This window comes from Nomascus leucogenys, chromosome 2 (genome assembly GCF_006542625.1).
Source record: "Nomascus leucogenys isolate Asia chromosome 2, Asia_NLE_v1, whole genome shotgun sequence".
Classification (NCBI taxonomy): domain Eukaryota; kingdom Metazoa; phylum Chordata; class Mammalia; order Primates; family Hylobatidae; genus Nomascus; species Nomascus leucogenys.
The window spans coordinates 75,625,366-75,651,427 of NC_044382.1; the positions used below are offsets into that span (position 1 = coordinate 75,625,366).

The window sequence follows — 26,062 nt, forward strand, 5'->3', positions numbered from 1 at the left end:
TAAGTTCTGAAATATAGCATACTTACAAAAAAAGTGTGGGAAAATATCTATGTACAGTTTTTTTGTTTGTTTTTTTTTTTGAGACGGAGTCTCGCTCTGTCACCCAGGCTGGAGTGCAGTGGTGCAATCTTGGCTCACTGCAACCTCCGCCTCCCAGGTTCAAGCAATTCTCCTGCCTCAGCCTCCCGAGTAGCTGGGATTACAGGCACTCACCACCACGCCCGGCTAATTTTTGTATTTTTAGTAGAAACGGGGTTTCACCATATTGATCAAGCTGGCCTCGATCTCCTAACCTCGTGATCCACCTGCCTCGGCCTCCCAAAGTACTGGGATTACAGGTGTGAGCCACTGTGCCCGGCCCCAAAAACATCTATGTACAGTTTAAAGAACAACCACGTACCACGTACCCACCACCAGCCCAATGAACAGAATTAAACATAGCCCAGAAGCTCCCTATGTAGCTCTCCCTAGAAATAGCCCCTATGCTAAGTTTTCTATTCATTTTCTTGTCTTTTAAAAAAGTTTTTATCAGCTGGGTGTGGTGGCTTATGCCTGTAATCCCAGCACTTTGGGAGGCCGAGGCCAGCAGATCACCTGAGGTCAGGAGTTCAAGACCAGCCTGGCCAACGTGGTGAAATCCTGTCTCTACTAAAAATGCAAAAATTAGCCGGGTATGGTGGCACACACCTGTAATCCCAGCTATTCAGGAGGCTGAAGCAGGAGAATCACTTGAACCCGGGAGGTGGAGTTTTTAATAGATATTGGCAAACTGCCCTTCATGGCTATATAAGATATATATTTTTTTACAGATGTATATATATTTACAGAGATATAGAAATTTTAGAATAGACCAGTCCTATGTAACCTACTCTGTTCCACAGATGGATGAGTCAACCGACACGGAAAGTGACTCCACACAAAGCTGGTGGGAAACACCATTAGAATCCATGCAGGTGTCTGGACTTTCAGTCCTAAATCTCTCTCTTTTTTTGTGTGTGTGTGGGGGGGTGTTTGTTTGTTTGTTATTGTTGTTTGCTTTTTTAGAGACAGGCTCTCGCTCTGTCGCCCAGACTAGAGTGCAGTGGCGCGGACACAGCTCACTGCAGCCTCGACCTCCTGAGTCCTAGAGTTCTTGAAGTTCCTGTTAACATTTCATTATATTGATGCTGCCTGCAGTTTGCTTACTTAATTGTAGTAGTTTAATTTCTAATTTCTCATGCTTTCTGTTTTTTTCCCTTGGGCTATTTTGCTACCCTGGATCGATCATGTGCGCTGTCAGGTGACCTTTGGGACAATCCTGCCGATCATGAGACCAATCTTCCCTCGTCTACAATTTGCTGGACTTGGAAAAGTGACTGAAGAGAGCAGAGTTCCGTCAGCCACTGCCAAGAAACCATTTAAATTACTAAGAGAGCGAAGGAAAGCACGTGACGTTCTGCAATCGCGTTGCAAGCGGTTTTGCCAGCCGGAGGTTGTTGCACCTTTTAGAGTCTAGGAAGCCCGCCTCTCGGTGGCAGAGTCGTCATTGGATGTTGCGGCTGTCAATCACCAGGGCTATAAATAGGGGAGTCCGGCGGCTCTTCTATCAGGAAGATTGCGCATGCCGTGGGTGTGACGGCTTGAGTAGCGCTAGGGAGAATCCCTGCAGGTAATATTTGACTTTTACTTCATATTAACCTGAGTGGAAAATAAAAGGGCCCTCTTCTCCCCTCCCTTCCCTGCCGGGCAGGCGCGATGGCCGTAGCCTCGGCGACGGGCGCCTGCGGAGAGGCGATGGCAGCGGCGGAAGGCTCCTCGGGCCCGGCGGGCTTGACTCTGGGCTGGAGCTTCTCGAACTACCGGCCCTTCGAGCCCCAGGCGTTGGGCCTCAGCCCGAGCTGGCGGCTGACGGGCTTTTCCGGCATGAAGGGCTGAGGCTGCAAGGTCCCGCAGGAGACGCTGCTCAAACTCCTGGCGGGACTGACGCGGCCGGACGTGCGGCCCCCGCTGGGCCGGGGCCTGGTGGGCGGCCAGGAAGAGGCGTCCCAGGAAGCCGGCCTGCCAGCAGGAGCGGGCCCCAGCCCCACCTTTCCAGCCCTGGGCATCGGGATGGACTCCTGCGTCATCCCCCTGAGGCACGGGGGCCTGTCACTGGTGCAGACCACGGACTTCTTTTATCCCTTGGTAGAAGATCCCTACATGATGGGGCGCATAGCTTGTGCCAACGTGCTGAGTGACCTCTACGCCATGGGGATTACTGAGTGTGACAACATGTTGATGTTACTCAGCGTCAGCCAGAGTATGAGTGAGGAGGAACGTGAAAAGGTAGCGCCACTCATGGTCAAAGGCTTTCGGGATGCGGCTGAGGAAGGAGGGACGGCTGTGACCGGTGGGCAAACGGTGGTCAACCCTTGGATTATAATCGGTGGAGTTGCCACTGTAGTATGCCAGCCAAATGAGTTCATAATGCCTGACAGCGCCGTCGTTGGGGACGTGCTGGTGTTAACCAAACCGTTAGGAACCCAGGTTGCTGTCAATGCCCACCAATGGCTGGATAATCCTGAAAGATGGAATAAAGTAAAGATGGTGGTCTCCAGAGAAGAGGTGGAGCTGGCCTATCAGGAAGCCATGTTCAATATGGCTACCCTCAACAGAACTGCTGCAGGTTTAATGCACACATTTAATGCCCATGCGGCCACAGATATCACAGGCTTTGGCATTCTAGGACACTCCCAGAACCTTGCAAAACAACAAAGAAATGAAGTGTCCTTTGTTATTCATAATCTGCCAATAATTGCCAAGATGGCTGCCGTCAGCAAGGCCAGTGGACGGTTTGGGCTTCTTCAAGGAACCTCAGCTGAAACCTCTGGGGGATTACTGATTTGTCTGCCAAGAGAACAGGCGGCTCGCTTTTGTTCTGAAATAAAATCCTCCAAGTACGGAGAGGGTCACCAAGCGTGGATCGTTGGCATTGTGGAAAAGGGAAACCGAACGGCCCGCATCATTGACAAGCCGCGAGTTATTGAAGTCCTACCTCGTGGGGCCACAGCTGCTGTTCTTGCTCCTGACAGTTCAAATGCCTCCTCTGAGCCTAGCTCGTGAGATGAAAGAACAGAAGTTGTTTGGACCTTAGAGCCATTGTCCACAATCACGGATGGTTCTCAAGAGTTGATTATAAGAAATTTCCAAAGAAGGCTGCCTGCATAGTGGTTCCGGCTGCCCTTTCTAGGTGATTGGAATCAGCCCATCTAAAGCCGTCTTTATGTGCATTCCGAGGCCAGAGTAACATTTTGAACTTTGGGGGGATATTTGTTCATCACTTGGGTAGAAGAGGAGCAAAAATACCTCTGTTTTCTCTTTCCAAAGTAAGATGAGGCTATTCCAGGTTGAGGGATTTTTTTTGCACTGGGTTGATTAATTTCTGTACAGGGAGTGAGATTATTAAAATAACACACAAAGTAAATTGCAAAATGAAAAAAATTTAGATCAGAAGCAAATGAGTTTTGGACCAATACTGTTGATAAATCTAAATTGTTAAGAGAGATCTTATAATGCAACATCAAATTCTTTATTCTATTTTACTGAAGTAAAAAAAACTGGCTCTTTCCTGCTCTGGACAAGAATTGAGCAACTTGTCTGATGACTGGGAAAGGAGGACCTGCAACCATCTGACTTGGTCTCTGTTAATGACGTCTCTCCCACTAAACCCCATTAAGGACTGGGAGAGGCAGAGCAAGCCTCAGAGCCCAGGCCTCGGTGGTCATTAAGATGTTAAGTCTTTTGCTGCAAATTCCTGGTGATTTCATCAATAAAGAGTAATTTCTTGCTAAATAAATAAAAGAAACCTTGTTGAAAAACTATTCTGACTAACGTTTGGTGGTTTGAAATTCAATACAGTCTTATAAAACGAACTAGCTGATACATTGAGTCTGGTATAGCAGAGAGGGTGTTTTCCCTGATGCTGGTGAATTGGGGGATTTAGCACCCAGATTTAGGGTTGCACCTTCCCTCTGAGATGACAGAAAAGGACTCAAAGCAGGCATACGCTCCAAGGGTTAGAGAGTGGGGCAGGAAATAACAAAAGAAAGGTGTCAACAATTCTTGAAAGATGGAAAGGAGGTGGAAGAGGGGTAACTGACTTAAAGGAATCCTTCATAGTAGGGGAAGACAAGAAGCAAGAAGATGTGCTCAGAAGATGGGGTAAGGGCTAGGGATAAAAACATACTAGTTGAGAGTTTATACACGGTAATTAGATCTCTGGCGTTCTCCACACTCTTATTTCACACAGCCAGATGACTGCCTCTCACCTACGCAGGTAAAGTTGGGAGCACCACACACAGCAGAGGATAGGAAGCCTAACTGAAACAATAAAAATTAAATGAGACTGCCCAGCCCCCTTCCTCAATTAGCTATTCAAATACTGGCCAGGAGGCTGAGGTTGGAGAACCTTGAACCCGCAAGGTAGAGGTTGCAGTGTGCTGCGAACACTGCAGTCCAGCCTGGGCGACAGGAGTGAAACCCTGTCTCAAAAGAAATAAATAAAAGCCCAAAATCACTGTACCACAAGGCCTCCTAGGTGAAAGCCTTTATTGAATGATGTTAAGCTTTTTTTTTTTTCCCCTGGACAAAGTCTCGCTCTGTTGCCCAGGCTGCAGTGCAGTGGTGCGATCTCAGCTCACTGCAACCTCTGCCTCCCGGGTTCAAGCGATTCTTCTCCCTCAGCCTCCCAAGTAGCTGAGATTACAGGTGTGCACCACCACGCCTGGTGAATTTTGTGTCTTTAGTAGAAAATGTGGTTTCACCATGTTGGCCAGGCTGGTCTCCAACTCCTAACCTGAAGCAATTTACCCACCTCAGCCTCCTGAAGTGCTGGGATTACAGGCGTGAGCCACCGCGCCCAGCTAATGTTAAGCTTTTTAATGCCTCATTCTTAAATATGAGCAGTCAAGGATCACCAGGCATGTGAGGAGAGCCTCCAACTTAAACAGAAAAAGGAAACTCAGAGGGACAATACAGGGAGTAGGAAAAAAGATAAAAAATATCCACAAAGCAATACTTAAGAGAACCAGCCACTTAGAATATAAAGATAAAGCTAAAACGAAATTTTTAGTAGGGAGCTGGGCGCGGTGTCTCACGTCTGTAATCCCAGCATTTTGGGAGGCCAAGGTGGGCTGATCAGCTGAGGTCAGGAGTTCGAGACCAGCCTGACCGACATGGTGAAACCCCATCTTTACTAAAAATATAAAAATTAGCCAGGCTTGATGGCATGCACCTGTAATCCCAGCTACTCGGGAGGCTGAGGCAGGAGAATCACTTGAACCCAGGAGGCAGAGGATGCAGTGAGCTGAGATCATGCCATTGCACTCCAGCCTGGACGACAAGGCAAAACTCTGTCTCCAAAAAAAAAAAAATTGCTAATAGGAGACATAAAGTTGCAAAAATTTATCAGAAAGTAGCCCCAAAAGGCCAGGCGCCTTACTCACACCTGTAATCCCAGCACTTTGGGAGGCCAAGGCGGGCTTGAGCCCATGAGTTCAAGACCAACCTGGGCAACATGGCGAAAACCTATCTCTACAAAAAATACAAAAATTAGCAGGCATGGTGGTGTGCACTTGTAGTCCCAGCTTCTCTGGAGGCTGGGGTGGGAGGGTCACTTGAGCCTGGGAGGTGGAGGCTGTAGTGAGCCGAGATTGCACCACTGCAGTCACCACTGCAGTCCAGCCTGGGTGACACAGTGAGATCCTGTCTCAAAAAATAAATAAGCTGGGCGCAGTGGCTCATGCCTGTAATCCCAGCACTTTGGGAGGCCAAGGCAGGTGGATCATGAGGTCAGGAGATCAAGACCATCCTGGCTAACACGGTGAAACCCCATCTCTACTAAAAATACAAAAAATTAGCCGGGTGTGGTGGCAGGCGCCTGTAGTCCCAGCTACTTGGGAGGCTGAGGCAGGAGAATGGTGTGAACCCGGGAGGTGGAGCTGGCAGTGAGCCAAGACCGAGCCACTGCACTCCAGCCTGGGTGATAGAGCAAGACTCTGTCTCAAAAATAAATAAATAAATAAGAAAGTAGACCATGTAGCCATAAAAAATGAGTTCATGTCCTTTGCAGGGACATGGATGAAGCTGGAAGCCATCATTCTCAGCAAACTAACATAGGAACAGAAAACCAAACACTGCATGTTCTCACTCATAAGTGGGAGTTGAACAAATGAGAACACATGGACACAGGGAGGGGAACATCACACACCGGGGCCTATTGGGGGGTTGGGGGCAAGGGGAGGGAGAGCATTAGGACAAACAGCTAAAGCATGCGGGGCTTAAAACCTAGATGACAGGTTGATAGGTGCAGCAAACCACCATAGAACATGTATACCTGTGTAACAGGCCTGCATGTTCTGCACATGTATCCCAGAACTTGAAGTAAATTTTTTTTAAAAAGTAGCCCAAAAAGATGCACAATAAAATAAAATCTATAAAGATCAAATGAGGCAGGAGGTTCAACATCCAAGCGGAGTTCTAGAAAAAGGCAGTAAAGCAGATGAAAGAAAAAATATCCAAGTTTTCTGGAACTTAAAAGTTGTAAACCACATACCTCTTGAATTCCTAGCACAGTACATTTTAAAAGACCCATGCTAATTTTATTAAATTTCAAAATGCCAGGTATGGAGATCCTAATAATAATGATAGCAAATGTTTATATAGCACATACTCTGTGCAGGAAGTAGGTGTTTTATACGTATTAACCCAATCTTTTAACAACCCCAATTTGCAAATGAGGAAGCTGAGGTATACGGAGAATAAGAAATTTGTCCAAGGTTGCATAGTCAGTCTTGTAGGCGGTCTGACTCCAGAACTCATGCTTCTGATCACTATGATCACATACAAAGGTGTGGGAATAATGACACACCTTTGTATGTCATCATGACATCAGACTTTGCAACCTCAAATTGGAAGCTAAAAAACAACAAAGCAGCCGGGCGCGGTTGCTCACACCTGTAATTCCAGCACTTTGGGAAGCCGAGGCAAGAGGATCACTTGAGCCTAGGAGTTTGTGACCAGCCTGGGCAATACAGTGAGATCCTATTTCTACAAAAAAAATAGAAAATTAGGTTTAGGGCCAGGCGCGGTGGCTCACGCCTGTAATCCCAGCACTTTGGGAGGCTGAGACGGGCGGATCATGAGGTCAGGAGATCAAGACCACGGTGAAACCCCGTCTCTACTAAAAATACAAAAAATCAGCCAGGTGTGGCCGCGGGCGCCTGTAGTCCCAGCTACTCGGGAGGCTGAGGCAGGAGAATTGCTTGAACCCGGGAGGCGGAGGTTGAAGTGAGCCAAGATTGCACCACTGCACTCCAGCCTGGGTGACAGAGCGAGACTCTGTCTCAAAAAAAAAAAAAAAAGAAAAAGAAAATTAAGTTTAGCCAGGCGTGGTGGCATGTGCCTGAGGCCGAGGCACAAGGATTGCTTGAGCAACAGAGTGAGACCCTGTCTCAGAAAAAATATTTTAAAAACACACAAAAAAGTAAAGCAATGCCTTCAAAATTCTGAGGGTAAATGATAATCTCTGTAGAAGTCTACAGCAAGCCACATTTTTCAAATAAGTAGAATAAAGATATCTTGGGGCATGCAGGGTATCAAAATGGCTTCATCCCATGTACTTTTTCTCAAGAAACTACCAGAGGATATGCTCCAACAAAACAAGGAAGCAGGCCAGGCGTGGTGGCTCACGCCTATAATCCCAGTACTTTGGGAGGCCGAGGCGGGCAGATCATGAGGTCAGGAGTTCAAGACCAGCCTGGCCAACATGGTGAACTCTTGTCTCTACTAAAAATATAAAAAATTAGCCAGGCGTGGTGGCGGGGTGCCTGTAATCCCAGCTACTTGGGAGGCTGAGGCAGGAAAACCACTTGAACCCAGGAGTCAGAGGTTGCAGTGAGCTGAGATCATGCCACTGTACTCTAGCCTGGGTGACAGCAAGACTGTTTCAAAAAAAAAAAAAAAAAGAAAGAAAAGAAAAAAAAAAAGAAAGAAAAGAAAAAAAAAGAAAACCCCATCTCTGCTAAAAATACAAAAATTAGCCAGGCATAGTTGGTGGCGGGTGCCTGCAATCCCAGCTACTTAGGAGGCTGAGGCAGAAGAATCACTTAAACCCGGGAGGAGGAGGTTGCAGTGAGCTGAGATCATGCCATTGCACTCCAGCCTGGGCAACAGAGCGAGACTTTGTCTCAAAAAAAAAAAAAAAAAAAAAAAAAGAATTGTTCCTTTCTGCTAGTATGTAAGCACCAGGAAGGTAAGGATGTTCAGTATCACCAGCGGCTAGAACAGTGCCTTGTCCATAGGTACTGACCCTTTCTTTTCACTCTTCTAGGGCTCTTGGAGTCTGCTGCAATTGAAGCTGGTACCACTTTTTTTATTTGAGACTGTAACCCAGACTAAAGTGCAGTGGCACAATCATAGCTCACTGCGGCCTTGACATCCTAGGCTCAAGTGATCCTCCCACCTTAGCCTCCCCTGAGCAGCTGGGACTAGAGGCACACACCACCACACCCAGCTAAGTTTAAAAGTGTTTTTGTATAGATGGGGTCTTGCTATGTTGCCTAGGCTGGTCCCTGGCTTCAGGCCAGGCATGGTAGCCTGTAACCCCAGCACTTTGGGAGGCCAAGGCAGGCGGATCATTTGAGGTCAGGAGTTTAAGACCAGCCTGACCAACATGGTGAAACCCTGTCTCTACTAAAAATACAAAAAAAATTTAGCCAGGCATGGTGGCACAGGCCTGTAATCCCAGCTATTTGGGAAGCTGAGGAAGGAGAATGGCTTGAACCCAGGAGGCTGAGGTTGCAGGGAGACAAGATCACAGAGCTACACACTAGCTTGGGTGACAGAGCAAGACTCTGTCTTTAAAAAAAAAAAAAAAATAGAAAGAAAGAAAGAAAAAAAAAACTCGTGGTTTTTTTTTTGTTTTTTTTTTTTTTTTTTTTTTTTTTTTTTGAGACAGAGTCTCGCTCTGTCGCCCAGGCTGGAGTGCAGTGGCGCGATCTCGGCTCACTGCAAGCTCCGCCTCCCGGGTTCACACCATTCTCCTGCCTCAGCCTCTCCAAGTAGCTGGGACTACAGGCGCCCGCCACCACGCCCGGCTAATTTTTTGTATTTTTAGTAGAGACAGGGTTTCACCGTGGTCTCGATCTCCTGACCTCGTGATCCGCCCGCCTCGGCCTCCCAAAGTGCTGGGATTACAAGCGTGAGCCACTGCGCCCGGCCGGTTTTTCAAGTGATCCTCCTGCCTTGGCCTCCCAAAGTGCTGGGATTACAGGCATGAGCCACTGTGCCTGACCCTATTTCCTTTTAGGAGGAAGTTTAGGAAGGCTTTTCAGAGGAGGTAGCCTTGAAACAGGGCTCTGCAGGATGGGTGGCATTTGGATTTGGATGTGCACAGAACGGGGCGGGCATTCCAGATGAAGGGAACCGAGGAAGCAAAGGTGGGGAGGGAAGAGTCGGGAACATCTGTCTGGACTTCCCCAAGTGTGTACGGGGACAGGATGGAAAAGCAGGTTGGAAGAAAACTTCAAAGGGTGTCGGGGACTCTCTGGCCTGAATGAGCTAGGCTGGAGATTCCTAAAAGCCTGTTATGACTCTCCCTGAAAAATTTAAGAACAAATATTCTGAATTATAGCAGCACCTTTTCTCCCAGTAGTGGAAGGATGTGCTGCAAGCATGGCCTGTTCGCCTGGCCCAATCCACCCATCCTGCCATTAAACCTTTATTGGCTTGCTCTGGAAAAACACCTTTGATTTGAAAAGACTCAGGCATCCTGTCTCTTGGGAAGATAGGCTCATAAAGGGCTAGTCACTGGGGCACAGTGGCTGATGCCTGTAACCCCAGCACTTTGGGAGGCTGAGGCAGCAGGATCACTTGAGTTCAGGAGTTCGAGGCTGCAGTGAGCTGTGATTACACCACTGTACTCCAGCCTGGCCAACATGGTGAGACCCCGTCTCTAATAAAAATGCAAAAATTAGCCAAGCATGGTGGCGTATGCCTGTAGTCCCAGCTACTCGGGAGGCTGAGGCAGGAGAATCACTTGAACAGAGGTTGCAGTGAGCCGAGATCGTGCCATTGCACTCCAGCCTGGGCAACACAGCAAGACTCCATCTCAAAAAAATAATAATAATAAAATATAAATAAATAAGTAAGTAAACATTAATAATATAGAAAACATCTCACTGTGTTGCCTAGGCTAGTATCAAACTCCTGGGCTCAAGCAATCCTCCCACCTCAGCTTCCCAAAGCGCTAGGATTACAGAAGTGAGCCACCATGCCTGGCTCCAAATCTTGGTCTTTTCTGCCTAGATTCTTGTGTTAGTTATTCATCTTCAGTTCCTTGACTTTCAGTATTGTCTAAATGATTGAGACTGCCACATCTGAATGTCTAGCCCTGATCTCTCCTCTAAACCTTAGATTCAAAACTTCACTGCCAACTCACCATGCCTCTTCAACTTGCCTTGCCCTAAACCACACACCTGAGGCCATACGTGTTCAGTCCTGCCCCTCATCTTTTCCATCCCCAAATCAGTCACCATCCACCCACCGGGTTGCCAAACCTTCAAAATCTGTAAGCCATTCTACCCTGTCTCCCATCCTCCATTCAAAACCAACAAAAACCTCCAGATCTACCTTCAAAATATGTTCCCAAGACATCCACTTCTCTCCATCTTCACCCACCATCACCTGGCTCAAGTCACCATCATCTCTTGCCTGGACAACAGCAGTAACTCATCCCCCTGCTTCTACTCTTGCCTCCTCCAGTTCTTTTTCTTTTTTTGGAGACAGAGTCTCACTCTGTTGCCCAGGCTGGAGTGCAGTGGCACAATCATAGCTCCCTGCAGCCTCGAACTCCTGGGTTCAAATGATCCGCCCAAAATATGACCACTTTCCTGCTTAAAACCCCCTGAGGCCGGGCGCGGTGGCTCACACCTGTAATCCCAGCACATTGGGAGGCTAAGGCGGGCAGATCACCTGAGGTCAGGAGTTCGAGGCCAGCCTGACCAACACAGTAAAACTCTGTCTCTACTAAAAATACAAAAATTAGCTGGGTGTGGTGGCACATGCCTGTAATCCCAGCTACTAGGGAGGCTGAAGCAGGAGAATTTCTTGAACCCGGGAGGCAGAGGTTGCAGTGAACTGAGATCGCACCACTGCACTTCAGCCTGAGCATCAGAGGGAGACTCTGTCTACAAAAAAAAAAAAATCTAAAATGAAACTCGTGGTGAATTGGTCTGATCTGACCTCTTTTTACTTCTCCTACACCGTACACATGCAACCACTCTCTCTTTTGCTCACTACCTTCCTGCCACACTGCAATATGCCAAGCCTTTCCTGCATTAGGCATTGGTTGTTCCCTCTGCCTAGAACTCTATTCCCCTTGATTTGTCCTCAGCTTAAATGTCACTTTCTCCAAGGCAAGTAACAGAAAACCAAACTAAAAGTAGTTTGACCATTAAAGGGATTTATTTTCTTATATAGCCAGAGTCCTAAATTAGAGTATTTCTGGAACTTGTACAATAAGTGGCTCAGCAATGTTAGGAAGGATCAAGTTCCTTTCTACCTGGCTGACTTGCCAATTTCAGCCTGAGGACTAAGTTTCCTCTCAATCCTCTCTTCACATACCAACATCTAGATGTAGAAACATCCTGTGTCTTTTGTGGTTTTGTTTGTTTGATTTTTTTTTTTTTGAGACAGGGTGTCCCTCTGTCATCCAGGCTGGAGTACAGAAACTCCTGGGCTTAAGTGTTCCTCCCACCTTAGCCTCCTGAGTAGCTGGGAATACAGGTGCATGCCACCATGCCCAGCTAATTTTTTTTTAATTTTGTGTAGAGTGTCGCTCTGTTGCCAGGGCTGGCCTCAAAAGATCCTTCCGCCTCAGCCTCTGAAACTGCTGGGATTACAGGCATGAACAACCATGGCCGGCCCGTGTAATTTCTTTAAAGAACTAAGAAGAACATTTCCCAGAAATTTCCAATAGACTTCCTCCAACTTGGCCAGGCAGTGGCTCATACCTGTAATCCCAGCACTTTGGGAGGCCGAGGCAGGGAGATCACGAGGTCAGGAGATCGAGACCATCCTGGCCAACATGGTGAAACCCCGTCTCTACTAAAATACAAAAAATTAGCTGGGCGTGGTGGCACACGCCTGTAGTCCCGGATACTCAGGAGGCTGAGGCAAGGGAATCGCTTGAACCTAGGAGGTGGAGGTTGCAGTGAGCTGAGATTGTGCCACTGTACTCCAGCCTGGCGACAGAGCGAGATTCTGTTTAAAAAAAAAAAATACTTCCTCCAACTTATTATCCATAGCATGCTCATTCATAAACCAATCAGTGACCAGGGCAATGGGAACACTATGACCAGTCAGGCAGAATAATCAAGTGGAGGAGCGTGGACCCCAGAACAAAATCAAGATTCTGTAAGTGGCTAGGCGCAGTGGCTCACGCCTGTAATCCCAGCACTTTGGGAGGCAGAAGGGGGAGGATCACTTGAGGTCAGGAGTTCGAGACCAGCTTGGCCAACATGGTGAAACCCCATCTCTACTAAAAATACAAAAATTAGCTGGGTGTAGTGGTGTGCACCTGTAATCCCAGCTATTCGGGAGGCTGAGGCAGGAGAATCACGTGAACCCAGGAGACGGAGGTTGCAGTGAGCAGAGATCACACCACAGCACTCCAGCCTGGGCGACAGAGTGAGACTCCTAAAAAAAAAAAAAAAAAAATTCTGCAAGAATAGAAGAGGAGCCAGGCATGATGCTCATCTATAGTCTTAACTACACAAGTGAGCTGTGATTGTGCCACTGCACTCTAGCCTGGGCAATAGAACCAGACCCTGTCTCCTCCTCAAAAAAAAAAGAATGGAGAAGAGGAAAAAGAGCAATTAAGTAGGTAACCTACAGTGCTTACTATATATCTTCCTGGACCATGCAATCTAAACATGCCCCCAATCACTTTTCATAGTATGTATGTATGTATTTATTGAAACAGGGTCTCACTCTGTCGCCCAGGCTGCAGTGCAGTGGCGTAATCATGTCTCACTGCAGGTTTGACTTCCCTAAGCTGAGGTGATCCTCCCACCTCAGCCTCCCAAGTAGCTGGGACCACAGGTGTGCAACACCACACCCAGATTTGGTGACTCTAGCTTGTCACCCAAGCTAGAGTACAGTGGCACAATCTCGGCTCACTGCAACCTCCATCTCTCAGGTTCAAGTGATTCTCGTGCCTCAGCCTCCCGAGTAGCTGGGACTACAGGCGTGCACCACCACACCCAGCTAAGTTTGTATTTTTAATAGAGACAGGGTTTCACCATGTTGCCCAGGCTGGTCTGAAACTCCTGACCTCAAGTGATCTGCCCACCTCTGCCTCCCAAAGTGCTAGGATTACAAGCATGAGCCACTATGCCCAGCCTTTCATAGTGTTTAAAATACAGTCACATTTTTTTTTCATAATATTTATCGCCATTTCAGGCAATACATCATAGGGTCTCATAACAGACTGTGAAGCCAAACTGCCTGGCTTTGACGCCGGCTCTACCACTTTACTAGCTGTTAAGTTATTTAACCTCTCAGTTTCCTTATCTTTTTTTTTTTTTTTTTTTTTGAGATGGAGTTTCGCTCTTTCGCCCAAGCTGAAGCGCAGTGGCGCGATCTCGGTTCACTGCAAGCTCCGCCTCCCAGGTTCACGCCATTCTCCTGCCTCAGCCTCCTGAGTAGCTGGGACTACAGGCGCCCGCCACCACACCCAGCTAATTTTTTATATTTTTAGTAGAGACGGAGTTTCACCGTGTTAGCCAGGATGGTCTTGATCTCCTGACTTCGTGATCCGCCCGCCTTGGCCTCCCAAAGTGCTGGCATTACAGGCGTGAGCCACCGCTCCCGGCCTCAGTTTCCTTATCTTTAAAATGGGGATGACAACAATATTACCTACCATATAGGGTTTTTGTGAGGATTAAATTAGTTGCTATGAGGATTAAATATGTAAAATGCTTAAAACAGCTACCCCAGTTACAGTTCATTCCTGAGGTCCCACTGTATTCTGGAGACACTCTTGTATCCTTATAATAAATTCCTTGTGGCCGATGGGGGTGGCTCGTGCCTGTAATCTCAGCACTTCGGGAGGCCAAGGCAGGAGATTGCTAGAGCCCAATCCAGCAATCCTGGTTCAAGACCAGCCTAGGCAACATGGTGAAACCCTGTCTCTATAAAAAATTAAGAAAATAAAAATAATAGATTTCTTTTTCTTGCTAAAACCAGTTTAAACTTGTTTCTGTTGCATGTATCCAATCTTAACTGCTGGATAATATCATTTGTATAAATATAACTCCATGTACCCATTCTTCCGTTGATAGTCATTTTATTTTCAATTTTTTTCACTCTTAGAAGCAAAACGGTAATGAACTTCTTGCATGTGTCTCTCTGCGCATATTCATTAATTTCTCTAGGGCATATACCTAGAATTGCAATTGTCACAGCCTTGGGATTTTAATTTCCAAAATCTGACTCTGCCTTTTCCTGCACTTTCTTACGCTTTCACTTCCAGCAAGCTGGAAGCCTTTTTAAACATGTGGAAATCAGAGATAGTAGCCCTAATAAGGGTACAATAATAAATCATTCTTTGCAAGACTACACCTGTTCTAGGGTTTCATAAAGATCTCTGCTCCTCCCATGGCCAATAACTCAGTGGTTCTGATTTGAAAGCAGTAACTCTGTGACTCGCCACCTCGCGTATTCCCCGGTGTGAGTGAGCCTGGAGTTCTCGTGTGTGGGGTGGAGGAACCGTGCTGGGGGCCCATGAGGCTGGAGAGGCCGGCACAGGCCAGACCATAACGGGCCACGTGTTTCAGGGCAATGTACGTTGCGCTGGGGCTTACTGCCTTCCTTAGGACAGGGATGGGGAGACCTCCATCATTTCAACCACAGGACACAGCAATGGCAGGGAGCTGAAGTCCTACTGCTCTCTGATCTTACTCCACTCTTCCCCTTCAATCCCATCCAAATAGTGTGGAGGTTGGCCTCGAGGGTTCTCAACGTCCTTAAGCCCTGAGAGATTTAATACCTATGCATAAGGCCTTTCATTTATAGGGTTTTCCACCTGACGGACCCTCTTCCGCTGCCATTTCGCTTTGGCGCCCTCTGGCGCCCACAAAGGAAGTGACGCGCCTGCGCTTCCCCCGCCCTCTGCCCTTCGTCTCTTCCCCGGGTCGAATTGGTACCTATACTTTTAGACACAGGGCCTAGCGGAAGAATTCCGGGGCCTAAGACTAGAAGCGCGCGCTTAAAGCTCCCTCAGATTGGTCCAGTGAGGGAAGGGGAGGGCTGTAGCAAACTCCACAAAAGTCATTGGTCTCTTTCCTCAGGCTCCGCCCCGTAAGGCAATCGAGAACTCCCGTAATTGGTCGGAGCTCTGGAGGCGGGGCTTCGGGTGTGGCGCGTGGGTTTTCCGTGAAGTCGCGGCTGCAGCGGGTGGGCGGCATGTCTGTGGCCGGTGGGGAGATTCGTGGGGACACGGGGGGAGAGGACACTGCTGCTCCCGGCCGGTTCAGCTTCAGCCCGGAGCCCACGCTCGAGGACATGTAAGCAGGCCTGGCCCAGCTTGGGGTGGGGAAGTCGCCCCTTTCTCCCGCGTTTTGGGGAGGGTTCCTCCACGTGGTCGGGAAGCGGGCTGGCAGCGGGGCTCGGGTCCTGGCTCTGTGGGCTGTCCCTGGGTGAGCCTTCTTACCTCATCTGCAAAATGGGCGCAGCGGTGCACACCTGAGGCAAGGGAAATTGGGTGATGCCTCCGAGTGATAACTAGGTACGCCCTTCAGCCTAGCCCTGGAAAGATACCGGCACCCGATACCGCCTCTGCTCTCCCGGCGCCGGGGGTACGAGAGGGGCAAACGAAATGCTGAGAGGTGGGAGACATTATTTCTTGCTGGAGGAGGTCAAGAAAGGCTTCTTAGAGGAAGGACCTGTGGAACTACCTTCTGTAAGAGAAATTGCATTTTGATGTGCGGCGATTCCAGGTGGAGGAAACTGCAGAAGTAGCAGCAGGAGATGGAATAATGAAGAGGGTTTTGTTAGTTTTGGCGAGATGTTAAGGGCAGCTCAGGGGCACGCCCATTTTATAGATGAGGGAACCAAGTTCCGGAAAGAGGAAATGACCTGCACAATACCATCCAATGAATTAGTTGCAGAATCTCCTGGTCCCAGGCCCCCATTACATACTACTGGGGTAGCTGCCTCTAGCCCCTGCATCACCCTCTAACCCGGAAACTTGGGCTTACACTCCTTTGTCCTATTTCAGCCGCCGCCTCCATGCTGAGTTTGCTGCAGAACGAGACTGGGAACAGTTCCATCAGCCTCGGAACCTCCTCCTGGCCTTGGTTGGGGAAGTGGGGGAGCTGGCAGAACTCTTGTGAGTAGATAGAAAGCTTCCTGGTAGAGTCTTGAGTTGTAGGGGAGGGGAGGGGAGCATTTATTTGGTCTTCAAACATTCATGGGTTCAATTTCCCCTCCTGATTGCAAGGCTCTTTGCTGTTGTTGGGGATGCAGAGAGGACTCAGGGGTCCCTGCCCTCTAGGGGCACTCAGCCTTCTGGAAGAGAGAGGTGTGAGGTGTGAAAGCATCAGGGCAGGTCCCGTCTAGGAAGAAGCAGTGGCAACAACCCCTTTCCCGTTTTTTGTTTTTTTTTTTTTTTTTTTGAGACGGGGTCTCTGTCGCCCAGGCTAGAGTGCAGTGGCTCAATTTTGGCTCACTGCAACATCCACCTCCCGGGTTTAAGCAATTCTGTCTCACCCTCCTGAGTAGCTGGGATTACAGGTGCCCCCCACCACGCCTGGCTAATTTTTGTATTTTTAGTGGAGATGGGGTTTCACCATATTGGTCAGGCTAGTCTCGAATTCCTGACCTCAGGTGATCCACCCGCCTTGGCCTCCCAAAGTGCTGGGATTACAGGGGTGAGCCACCACGCCTGGCCCAACAACCCTTTTCCTCTGCCTCTGGGGCTGAAAGGAAGGTATTCTGTAGAGGACCTGCCTGTGGCATTCCAGACATGGGAACTACATTTGCAGGGGCAGTGAGGCAAGAAAGGGCAAGTTCAATTCAGGGAGAATCTGATGCTCCTTCATTGTAAGCATCTCGGGAAAAATCAGGGATTTGGGATCTGTTTTCTCTGATGTGTCCCAAGTGCCCAGGGCATAGTAGGTGCTCAATAGGCACGTGTTGGATGAGTGATAGTGCTGTGGAGGAGAGGGGTGGGAGTTGAACCCACGAAGATAGGATTAGGGCTAGAGTGTGATGGAGAGTTTGGACAGAAGACCTGACCAGATATGAGTGTTGGAAAGGTCACTGTGTCTACAGGGTGGATTGGATGGATCACTGAGAGAATGGGGCAGGGGACACCAGAGAGTTGGCTGGTGTAGACCAGGCAAGAGGTGATGAGCCCTAGACCAGGACAGTCATTTTTTTAAGAGAAAGGGTCTCACTCTGTTGCCGAGGCTGCAGTGTACTGGTGTGATCATAGCTCATTGCAGCCTCAGGAGCTCAAACGATCCTCCCACCTCAGCCTTCCGAGTAGCTGGGTCTACAGGCGTGCGCCACCACCAAGCCTGGCTGATTTATTTTTATTTTTTGTAGAGATGGGATCTCTCGCTGTTGTTGCCCAGGCTGGTCTCAAACTCCTGGTCTCCAGTGATTCACTCGCTTCACCCTCCTACAGCACTGGGGTTACAGGTTGAACCACTGCACATGGCCTCATGACAGATTTATGAACATCACCTGCCGGGCACGGTGGCTCACGCTTGTAATCCCAGCACTTTGGGAGGCCGAGGTGGGCGGATCATGAAGTCAGGAGATCGAGACCACGGTGAAACCCCGACTCTACTAAAAAAAATACAAAAAATTAGCCGGGCATGGTGGCAGGCGCCTGTAGTCCCAGCTACTCGGAGAGGCTGAGGCAGGAGAATGGCGTGAACCCGGGAGGCGGAGCTTGCAGTGAGCCGAGATTGCGCCACTGCACTCCAGCCTGGACAGAGTAAGGCTCCGTCTCAAAAAAAAAAAAAAAAAAACATCACCTATGTGCTAGGTCTTCTAGAATTGAGATATGGCCTGGAACAAGGCAGAAAGGTTTCCACCTTCACAGTGGAAGGAGACTGACAGTAAATCAGTAATCTCATATTAGATCTGGAATTAGGACAAGTTCTATGAGGAAAAGAACACAAGGTGATGACCCAGCCTGGCCAACATGGTCAAACCCCGTCTCTACTAAAAATACAAAAATTAGCCAGGCATGGTGGTGGGCGCCTGTAATCCCAGCTACTCAGGAGGCTGAGGCACAAGAATCACTTGAACCCAGGGGGCAGAGATTGCAGTTAGCCAAGATCACACCACAGCACTCCAGCCTGGGCGACAGAGCAAGACTCTGTCTTAAAAAAAACAAAAAAGGGGCCGGGCAGGATGGCTCACACTTGTAATCTCAGCACTTTGGGAGGCTGAGATGGGCGGATCACGAGGTTAGGAGATCGAGACTATCCAGGCTAACATGGTGAAACCCTGTCTCTACTAAAAATACAAAAAATTAACTGGGCGTGGTGACGGGCACCTGTAGTCCCAGCTACTCGGGAGGCTGAGGCAGGAGAATGGCGTGAACCCAGGAGGCAGAGCTGGCAGTGAGCCGAGATCGTGCTGCTGCACTCCAGCCTGGACAGAGTAAGGCTCCGTCTCAAAAACAAAAAAACAACAACAACGAAAAAGGTCCAGGTGCGGTGGCTCATGCCTGTAATCCCAGCACTTTGGGAGGCCGAGGCAGGCAGATCACCTGAGGTCAGGAGTTCAAGACCAGCCTGGCCAACATGGTGAAACCCTGTCTCTACTAAAAAATACAACCATTAGCTGGGCATGGTGGCACGCCCCTGTAGTCCCAGCTACTCGGGAGGCTGAGGCAGGAGAATCGCTTGAACCCCGGATGCAGAGGTTGCAGTAAGCCAAGATTGTGCCACTGCATTCCAGCCAGGGTGACAGAGCAAGACTCCGTCTGAAAAAACAAAACAAAACAAAAAGACCAAGACAAAAAAACAAGACAAAAAAGACCTGGCCAACAGGCCGAAACCTGTCTCTACTAAAAATACAAAAATTAGCCGGGTGTGGTCACAGGCGCCTATAATCCCAGCTACTCAGGAGGCTGAGGCAGGAGAATCGCTTGAATCTGGGAGGCAGCGGTGGCAGTGAGCCAAGATCACGCCATTGCACTCCAGCTTAGGCGACAGCGAGACTCTGTCTCAAAAAAAAAAACCCGGCCGGGTGCTGTGGCTCACATCTGTAATCCCAGCATTTTGGGAGGCCAAGGTGGGCGGATCATGAGGTCAGGAGATCGAGACCATCCTGGCTAACACGGTGAAACCCCATCTCTACCAAAAATATAAAAAATTAGCTGGGCGTGGTGGTGGGTGCCTGTAGTCGCAGCTACTCAGGAGGCTGAGGCAGGAGAATGGCGTGAACCTGGGAGGCGGAGCTTGCAGTGAGCCAAGATCACGCCACTGCACTCCAGCCTGGGCGACAGAGCAAAACTCTGTCAAAAAAAAAAAAAAATCCACAAGGTGATGAGCCAGGAGGTGATATCTAGGCTAAGCCCTGAATAACAGGAAGGAACTAGCCCTGGGAATGATGGGGGATGGGGAAGAGTTCAAGGCAGAGGGAGCAGTGAGTGCAAAAGCCCTGTGACAGTCTGGCCTGTGTGCAAGGCAGAACAAGCCAAAGTGGCCTTAGGCGGGGAGTGAGAGTGGTGGGCAGTGGCATTGGAAAAGGCAGGCGTCAGCCCATGCAAGACAGGAGGGCTTTGTCAGGAGTTTAGATTGTATTCCAAGCACAGTTTGGATTTTAGCAGAGAAGGGGAAAAATATAATTTGTGGGGTTTTGTTTTGTTTTGTTTTTGAGATGGAGTTCTGCTCCTGTTACCCAGGCTGGAGTGTGATGGCGTGATGGCGGGTCACCGCAACCTCCGCCTCCCGGGTTCAAGCGATTCTCCTGCCTCAGCCTCCCAAGTAGCCGAGATATACAGGCATGCGCCACTACGCCTAACTAATTTGTATTTTCTGTAGAGATGGGGTTTCACCTTGTTGGCCAGGCTGGTCTCGGACTCCTGACCTCAGGTGATCTACCCACTGCAGCCTCCCAAAGTGCTGGGATTACAGGCATGAGCCATGGCACCCAGCCGATTTTTTTTTGTTTTGTTTTGTTGTTTTTTTGAGACGGAGTCTTGCTCTGTTTCCCAGGCTGGAATGCTATGGTGCGATCTCGGCTCACTGCAACCTCTGTCTCCCAGGTTCAAGAATTTCTCTGCTTCAGCCTCCCGAGTACCTGGGATTATAGGCGCCCACCACCACGCCCAGCTAATTTTTTTGTATGTTTAGTAGAGACGGGGTTTCACCATCTTGGCCAGGCTGGTCTTGAACTCCTGACCTTGTGATCCACCTGCTTCAGCCTCCCCAAGTGCTGGGATTACAGGCATGAGCCACTGGGCCAGGCCTGATTTGTGCTTTTAAAAGATGGTGTGGGCCGGGTGCGGTGGCTCATGCCTGTAATCCCAGCACTTTGAGAGGCCGAGGAGGGCGGATCACCTGAGGTCAGGAGTTAGAGACCAGCCTGGCCAATATGGCAAAACCGTGTCTCTACTAGAAAAACAAAATTAGCCGGGCATGGTGCCACATGCCTATAATAGCTACTTGGAAGGCTGAGGCAGGAGAATCGTTTGAACCCGGGAGGCGGAGGTTGCAGTGAGATCGCGCCATTGCACTCCACTCCAGCCTGGGTGACAGAGCGAGACTCCGTCTCAAAAAATAGAAAAGATGGTTTGGGCAGGAATAGAAGATGAGTTAGCTGGGAGATGAGTGGGGAGGCTTCTGCAGTGGTCTAGGTCCGAGGTTTGGTCTGGGGTGGTGATGGCTAGGGCTGGAGAGAATTAGAATTGGGCCTCAAAGCTTTGTCTCAACAAATGAAATGTTCTTTTGGCCACTCCTTGGCCCAGGGAGAGTCACAGACATCTTGGTGTCATCTGTTGGGGTCTCTTCCCCACCCGACTCTTCCCAGGGCCCAGATTAGTTGGGTCGTCCTTGGAGGTGGGTGTTATTACTGCAAGGATTGGCAGAGCCCATTGCCCCAGGTTACATCTGAGTGTGTGTCTGTCTGTGTTCTGCCCCTAGTCAGTGGAAAACCGATGGGGAACCTGGCCCCCAAGGCTGGTCCCCCAGGGAACGGGCAGCCCTTCAAGAGGAGCTTAGTGACGTCCTCATCTACCTGGTGGCATTAGCAGCCCGCTGCCGTGTGGATCTGCCACTAGCAGTGCTCTCCAAAATGGACATCAACCGGCAACGCTACCCAGCCCATCTGGCCCGCAGCTCTTCCCGCAAGTATACAGAATTGCCCCATGGGGCCATTTCTGAAGACCAGGCTGTGGGGCCTGCGGACATTCCCTGTGACTCCACAGGCCAGACCTCAACCTAGAAAGATGGCCACAGGACTTGCAACTCAGGGTGGTGTCTGAAGAGCAGAGAGTGGCCTGGCCCTGGAGCCTTTTTCTAGTCTTTTCCGAATAGATCACGGGCCTGAGGCCTCCACTTCTTGAGTTCTGAGGCCCAGCAGCCTCTAGAAGGTAGCCTCCTGGTGTTCGTTCTCCCAGTAAAATGGTTTTGGGCAATAACTTCTAGATTCTTCCTGGATGGCCAGGGAGGCTCTCTGTCTCAGCAGGTGATGGCGGGGGGACCAGGGGTGCCTCTGAGCCCCATTCCCATGTTTCTCTGTTGTACCTTTTGCCTGGGGCAGAGAGATCTGGTTTCTAGCAAATTCCCAGTAGGATATCATGTAAATTCCTTCCCCCTCTTAGAGATTGAAGGCTGTAAGAGTCCAGATGGTGGAGCCAGGCTGTCTGGGTTCAAATGCCATCTTTGACACTTGCAAGCTGAATGACATTACTCAAATTAATCGTTCTGCACTTCAGCTTCCTTGTCTATCAAATAAAAAGAATAGTACCTGCCCAATAGGGTTGTGAGGTTTCAATGAGTTATGTGAGTGCTTAGGGCGGGGCCTGGCACGTAGTAAAGTACACTTGGTAAAGTACGCTTGGTAAGTTTTGCAGCAGTTACCGTTATTACCTGTTTTCCTTTTTTTTTTTTTTTTTTTGAGACAGAGTCCTGCTCTTGTAGGCCTGGCTGGAGTGCAGCGGTATGATCTCGGCTCTCTGCAACCTCTGCCTCCTGAGTTCAAGCGATTCTCATGCCTTAGCCTCCCAGTAGCAGGGATTACGGGCACCCACCATCACGCCCAGCTTTTTTTTTTTTTATTGTTTTGAGACGGAGTCTCACTCTTTCGCCCAGGCTGGAGTGCAGTGGTGCGATCTCTTGGCTCACTGCAAACTCCACCTCCCGGGTTCACACCATTCTCCTGCCTCAGCCTCCCAAGTAGCTGGGACTACAGGTGCCCGCCACCACGCCCGGCTACTTTTTTGTATTTTTAGTAGAGATGGGGTTTCACCGTGTTGGCCAGGCCGGTCTTGAACTTCTGACCTTAGGTGATCTGCCCGCTTTGGCCTCCCAAAGTGCTGGGATTACAGTATTTGTGGGGTGCAAAACCCATGTATGTGGAGGACCAGCTTTTCCTATATGTGGGTTCCGCAGGGCTGACTGGGTCTTGAGTATGCGTGGATTTGTGTACATGGTGGGTGTGGGGGTGTGTCCTGGAAACAGTCCCCCATGTACACCAGTGGACATCTGTGCTTTCAGAATCTACAATGGTCAGCCGGGCGCAGTGGCTCATGCCTGTAATCCCAGCACTTTGGGAGGCTGAGGTGGGCAGATCACGAAGTCAGGAGATCAAGACCATGCTGGCTAACACAATGAAACCCCATCTCTGCTAAAAATACAAAAAATTAGCTGGGCGTGGTGATGGGCGCCTGTAGTCCCAGCTACTTGGGAGGCTGAGGCAGGAGAATGACGTGAACCCGGGAGGCGGAGCTTGCAGTGAGCCGAGATCGGGCCACTGCACTCCAGCCTGGGGGACAGAGCGAGACTCCGTCTCAAAAAAAAAAAAAAAAAAAAAGAATCTACAATGGTCGCTGACTTGCTGCCTCTCTGAGCCAGTCTGCACATCAGTAAAATGAGGCTTTCTCCTTTCCTGGCCTCACTCTCTTACATTTCTTATCCATTGAACCCCATTATTATTTCCCAGGTAAAACAGCGCATCAGATTATATGCCCAAACCCGCCTTTCTTCTGGCTCTCCAGTGATAATGAGATCTGCATCCTTACGAAGCCCTGATTCCTTCCTCTCTTTAATTGGGTGTCTGCTTTCCCTTCTGTATGATCAGCTTCTCTGCATTAGCCCTTTCTTCCCGTGCAGAAAGCATATATGAATCCCTTCCCTGTTGACAAAAGTGAAACCATCAAACCTCGAGCAGTCTCTTCAAAGGGTTGGCTAAATTCCCCCACTCTGCTTCCCCACCGTCCCATTTACAACCTTGCCTCCTGGCTGGTTTTCACCACCCCCTCCACTGAAACGACTCTCACCACTTTCCCTGCCCTCATGACAAATGCAACGGGCACCAGAGCAGCAGCTGATCCTCCACTCTCCCTGAAACACTTTCCTCTAGATTTCTCAGATAAGATGCTTACTTGGTTTTCTTCCTACCTCTGGCTATTTTTCCTTATTTTTAGTGGAGACGGGGTCTTACTATGTTGCCCAAGTTGGTCTTGAACTCCTGGCCTCAAGTGATCCTCCTCCCTCAGCCTCCCAAAGTGCTGGGATTACCAGCGTGAGCCACCGTGCCTGGCCACTTTCAAGACTCTTCTTGAGTGCTTTCTTCTGGACATGGTGTCATGGACTCCAGACCTGGTATCTCTAAGCTGTTATTGCCAATCCCCTCCCTCATGCTGACCTAACATTCAGCATGTCCAGACTGGGGTGTAACAATTGCCCCCACTTAAGCTCCTGTCTTGCTTTTCATCCTGCACCCCCATCTCAGTGACACTGTCCTGCAGTGACCCAAGCTAAGAAATGAAGTCAGTCCCATCTCCTTTCCCTCAACCCCAGGTCCACTGCTATGAGTTCCAGCTCCCTACGGATGTCAGATCCATCCTTACCCTCTAAGCCCTCAAGGCTTTGCTACCTTGGATACTTTAACCTCACTTCCAAAACCCTCTTGGGGAACATCTGCAAGCTCTAATGACCCTGGAATGCAGCTTTAGGGGCTCTCTCCACACTTCTTGAACCCCAGCTTCACCTTCAAGACCCAACTTAAACATCACCTCTGAGAAGAGCCTATCTTCCTTCATCATAGCACCAGTTGACACTGGACGGCAAGTGCCTATTTACTTGTCTCTGCCATTCATTGGCTGTGGCAAAAATGGACAGAAAAGATTTACCTAGCCAGGTATGGTGGCTCATGCCTAATCTCAGCACTTTGGGAGGCAGAGGTGGAAGGATTGCTTGAGGCTAGGATATGGAGACCAGCCTGGGCACCATAGCGAGACCCTGTCTCTACAAAATAAATAAATTTATTTTTATTTTTTATTACTATTTTTTTGAGACAGAGTCTCACTCTTGTCGCCCAGGCTGGAGTGCAATGGTGTGATCTCAGCTCACTGCAACCTCCACCTCCCATGTTCAAGCAATTCTCCTGCCTCAGCCTCCCAAGTAGCTGGAATTACAGGTGTCTGCCACTACGCCCAGCTGATGTTTTTGTTTTTTGTTTTTTTGAGATGGAGTCTCACTCTGTCTCAGCCTTCCGAGTAGCTGGGATTACAGGCTAATTTTTTGCATTTTTAGTAGAGATAGGGTTTCACCATGTTGGCCAGGCTGGTCTCGAACTCCTGACCTCAGGTGATCCGCCCGCCTCAGCCTCCCAAACTGCTGGGATTACAGGCATGAGCCACCTTGCCTGGCCCAAAATAAATTTAAAACAATGCATGGGTTTGGATTTATGATGGGCCGGATTCCCTAGGCCTCTCATAGTACCCCATGCCAGAGCAAACTGTAGCCCCAACCATTGCCTGGCCTCTATGCCTGTAGGCTGCTGGCACTGAAGTGGGTTGCACAATAGACTTTGGAATTTTAAATTTTTATTTATTTTTGAGACAGCCTCACTCTGTCACCCAGCCTGGAGTGCAGTGCCACAATAGTAGCTCACTGCAGCCTCGACCTCCTGTGCTCAAGTGATCCTCCCACCTCAGCCTCCTCATTTGCTGTGACTACAAGTGTGCCTCACCATGCCCAGCTTTTTTTTTTTTTTAATAGATGGGGGTCTCACTTTGTTCTCCAGGCAGATCTCAAACTCTTGACCTCAAGGGATCCTCCTGCCTCCGCCTCCCAAAGTGCTGGAGATTATAGGCATGAGCTGCTAGGTCCAATCGCTTTGAGATTTTTTTGGTTTGGTTTGGTTTGTTGTTTTTTGTTTGTTTGTTTGAGGCAGTCTTCCTCTGTTGCCTGGGCCGGAGTGCAATGGCACTATCTCGGTTCATTGCAACCTCTGTCTCCCAGGTTCAAGTGATTCTCATGCTTCAGCCCCCCCAGTAGCTGGGATTACAGGCGCCCGCCACCACACCCAGTTAATTTTTGTATTTTTAGTAGAGACCGGGTTTCACCATGTTGGCCAGGCTGGTCTCGAACTCCTAACCTCAAGTGATCTGCTAGCCTCGCCCTCCCAAAGTGCTGGGATTACAGGCGTGAGTCTGCGCGCCGAGCTGGGTAAGCTTACATAACAAAGCAGTTAAAACCTTTAACGTAGTGTTACAGTTTTCTCTCCTTCACTAGACTGAGATCTGAGGGTCGTGCCTTGCTCACTGGAGCTCTGCCGAATGCAGTGCGTGTCTGATCTTGAACATAGTATATTTATGGGCCCTTTCAGATCTAAGGTTATGAGGATGTAACCAAGGGCCAAGTGTGCGATCACCTCCTACCCCCGGCACACAAACCGAGGTGCCGGGAACCCCTTTTAGGTTTATATCCCCATTTGGTTCCTTGACAACTCACTTGGCACCTGAGCCTGGAGAACCCCAACTTTCTTCCTCTCCCACCCACCTCACTCA

General features: G+C 49.3%; 2 protein-coding genes and 1 non-coding gene across 3 annotated transcripts; all 3 read left to right on the forward strand.

Annotated features, from left to right (window-relative positions):
- Nucleotides 1-1,438: 1,438 nt before the first annotated feature.
- Nucleotides 1,439-3,839, forward strand: SEPHS2 (selenophosphate synthetase 2). The gene has a single exon (XM_030798269.1). The coding sequence runs from the start codon at nt 1,735-1,737 to the stop codon at nt 3,079-3,081; it is 1,347 nt and encodes a 448-aa protein (XP_030654129.1). The 5' UTR covers nt 1,439-1,734; the 3' UTR covers nt 3,082-3,839.
- Nucleotides 3,840-14,220: 10,381 nt separating this feature from the next.
- On the forward strand, nt 14,221-22,022 carry DCTPP1 (dCTP pyrophosphatase 1). The gene is made up of 3 exons (XM_003280433.3): nt 14,221-15,584; nt 16,298-16,408; nt 21,189-22,022. The coding sequence occupies exons 1-3, from the start codon at nt 15,484-15,486 to the stop codon at nt 21,487-21,489; spliced, it is 513 nt and encodes a 170-aa protein (XP_003280481.1). The 5' UTR covers nt 14,221-15,483; the 3' UTR covers nt 21,490-22,022.
- Nucleotides 22,023-24,941: 2,919 nt separating this feature from the next.
- Nucleotides 24,942-25,076, forward strand: LOC115831904. The gene has a single exon (XR_004027398.1). It is a non-coding gene; the product is annotated as a small nucleolar RNA SNORA42/SNORA80 family (small nucleolar RNA).
- Nucleotides 25,077-26,062: the final 986 nt, after the last annotated feature.